The sequence below is a fragment of the Chinchilla lanigera genome, unplaced genomic scaffold, assembly GCF_000276665.1.
Source record: "Chinchilla lanigera isolate Chin_1 unplaced genomic scaffold, ChiLan1.0 scaffold00097, whole genome shotgun sequence".
Taxonomy (NCBI): Eukaryota; Metazoa; Chordata; class Mammalia; order Rodentia; family Chinchillidae; genus Chinchilla; species Chinchilla lanigera.
In genome coordinates this window covers 4,741,075-4,744,175 of record NW_004955498.1, presented here as the reverse complement: position 1 = coordinate 4,744,175, position 3,101 = coordinate 4,741,075, and the positions used below count along the sequence as shown (strand labels likewise).

Genomic DNA, 3,101 nt, shown 5'->3' with positions numbered 1-3,101 from the left:
CAGAAATCATAATCACTCTTCAAAATCACAAAACAAAAAGTACACATGTGATCACTACCATTATTCAAATAACATGTGCAAGCCATGCCAAACTTGCAAAAAGGGGTAAGACTTCAAATGTCACAAGAAATACACGTCAATTTTGAAGTAATGCATATGATACAAACATAGAGATGATACGCATGGGATTTTATTCCTCACCTGGTTCTTGAGTACTTAGAACAGTGTGATATCCAGAAACACGAACTGAAGAATGGGACTCATTTCACACGGGGTGGGAACTAAGACAGCCACGTGATGAGGAGCACTCCCTGTCGCTGGCTGGCACCTTGCCCCTTCACTGGCCCATAGCACAGGATTGGGCAGCCTCTTGCTCCTCTCTCAAAGCCTCAGCATAGAGATGTGTGTAGGACCTGGGATCGCGCCTGTTCACCTTGGCCAAGTGCTCTAGGACTTTCATCTTGCTGGTTTCAGCATGGGTCCTTGGACCCCACAGGAACTCGTAATGAGCAGGATCGCTATGGGGCACCTGCCTATACTCCAGGTACTGTAGCTGTACCAAATCCTTTGTGATGAATTCCCAGGGCTCGCCAATAACAAAGCGCTTCCTCTCAGGTAACATTTCCCTTCTTCTCAGTAATTCCCTTAAATCCACCTCACTAATAAGGTTTCCCTTCCAGAAGATGACAATGAGGATGACTACGAGGAGGTTGATTTTAGAAATGCTCTGGAAATCATCACCCAGTATCCCATTATAAGTGAGGCCTAAAATGGGCATAAGGACATATTTTTTCCTAGTGGAATCCACTTCCTGCACATCAATGCCAAAGGCCAGACACATGCACTCACAGATTGCCTTGAATAATAGGGAAAAGTCCCTGCGGTGACGGGGTTCTACATTGTTCTGCATTTCCCACTTGGTGATAGACTTCTTGTTTTGATACTTTTGCAGTAGGATAGGCACCAGTTTAGTTAACTTCTTATCCTGGTACAGAGGGCACAGCAACTGAAGAACAGGGAGGTCCAGGGAGGTCCACATATCCTCCTCCTGACGGATGCAGCACTCACTGGATTGGCTGCTCTGACTGGAGGCCATGGCTGCAGGGGAGAGTAGACACCCTGAGGATTCTGGGGAGAACATGGTGGCCAAGCCCAACACACTTCACTTGATGCAGCAGGGATTTGGGTACTGGAGGAGGAGGAGCCAGAGGAAACAGTGGGCCCTTTTTCCCCTCTGACAGCCTTCCACACCTGCACTCCTACCAGGCCCCGTGCCCCTCTTTGGACAAGGTGCCCTCACCTGAGCTGGCTCAGCTGTGTCTTCCGACAAGGAAGATGTGCTGAGGATCCGTGGGGACAGGAAGCACTTGGTGATGAGGATTCAGATACCTGGAGGAGAGAGGGACACTGTGAGTGTTCTCACCCGACAATAGTACCCTTGTGAGCTCCCAGAAAGGCCCATTATTGGTCTTCTCTTTGCTTGTTGTTTTCAGAGTCCCAACGAGAGGCACTGTCCCCTAGAACTTGGTCAGGAAGTGAGACTGCTCCTCAGGCTACAGCTTAACCTCAGAGAAGGCTCTAGGGAAGCCAGCAGGGATTGTGCAGTCTGGGAAAAAGGATTCCCCTCTGTGCTTGGGCAGGTGGAACCATAGGTACATACCCAGTGCATGCCCCTTACCTTGACTTCTGGTCCTCTTCTGCTGTGTGATCTGTGGAAAGCTGCTCAGAACAAGACTTCCTGCTTCTATTTCTTGGAGCTCCTGTAAGGGACATGGGGGACAGCTCAGGCTGCAGACCTCAGCAGAGTCCCTGTCTTCCAACCCTTATGGGAGGTGGTAGGCTGGGCCCTGTGAGGTTCCACTCTTCTGGGTGAGTGGTTCCCTGTCTGCTCACTCAAGGCCCTCAGCTGTCTTGAGAAGGACCTGAACGCCAGCCTTTCACTGGCCCAAGGCAAACGCCTAGGAAAACTGTCTCCTTGCTTGATAGGGAACGAATGGCAGTAAAGGAAAAACACACATGGCCAGAGCTCCTTGGGGCAACAGCTGGAGGTGGAAAAAATAATTGCAGCCCATGTGGCCTAGGAACAGGAACCTGATCCTTTCTTATCTGGATAAATGGTTAGGGCTGAGATTCTCCCTTGGATGATCCAGGGCTTCCTTAATGAATCTTCAGCTGTATGTGTGGAGACACTTAAAGAAAAAGTGAGGGCAAGCCAGTGTCCCTGTGTTTCCTGGGTCTGAAAACAGAGGACAAAGGGATAGGTGAGGCTAGGGCAAGCTGTGTTCGGCAGAGTGGGTTACCTTTACCTCACCTAGCTCCTTGACTATCTCTGGGATCCGACTTCTGCTGCTTGGATATTAGCTCTCTTGTACCAAGGCCTTGAGCTCTCTGAGACCAGTGATTTAGAACCAAAAGAGAAGCCTCACCCTGAAAACCCACCTCTGAATTCCGGGGATAACCAATGGCTCAGGAAAGATGTCTGGGTAGCACTCAACATGTGTGTCCTGGGCAGCATTATTGTCAATCCTCCCATAGTTTCCTCACCTGACTGGGCAGATCCTCTGACTCGGGTATCCTCACCAGATAGAATTCCCTGCAGATAGCATCTCAGAAAATATTCCTCACTGCCCTCAAATCTCCAGGGTTCTCAAAACAATTCAGCAGGCGTCCATCATATCACCCCTTCCTGAGGACTTAGTGCTGCCAGCAGGACCTGTGCCCATCTCCCTGTGATTCAGGACCCCTGTTGTGGTTTTACCTATATTTTACCCTAAAGGTCCATGAGGTCATAGGCAGAATCTTTAGAAGTTGAGTGCCTATGAGGGCTCACAGCTGACTTGCTCTTAGGAAGTGGGCCATTCAGGAAGTACAGGCTCCCTGCGTGTGATAGCTCAGGATATATCTTCCTTCCTGGATCCCTCATTCACATTCTGCTTCCTGTAAGACTTGGGATATGTAGCTTTCCTCCCACCATTTCCTTCTCTTCTGCTGTTCTGCCTGGGAGCTGGCTGACTGTGGACTGAAAGCTCTATAACTTATGAGCCCCAGTCAATTTTTCCTCCATTGATTTGCAGATGCCAGGTACGGTGTCTCAGCCATGA

At 49.6% G+C, this 3,101-nt stretch overlaps 1 protein-coding gene across 1 annotated transcript; it reads right to left on the bottom strand.

Moving 5' to 3' along the window:
• Positions 1–337: 337 nt before the first annotated feature.
• LOC102024817 (melanoma-associated antigen 10-like) lies at positions 338–1,096 on the bottom strand. Its single transcript, XM_005406486.1, has one exon. The coding sequence runs from the start codon at positions 1,094–1,096 to the stop codon at positions 338–340; it is 759 nt and encodes a 252-aa protein (XP_005406543.1).
• Positions 1,097–3,101: the final 2,005 nt, after the last annotated feature.

Bases quoted from the DNA above. Each gene is read 5' to 3' on its own strand.
- LOC102024817 (XM_005406486.1), bottom strand. From the start codon at position 1,096: ATGGCCTCCAGTCAGAGCAGCCAATCCAGTGAGTGCTGCATCCGTCAG.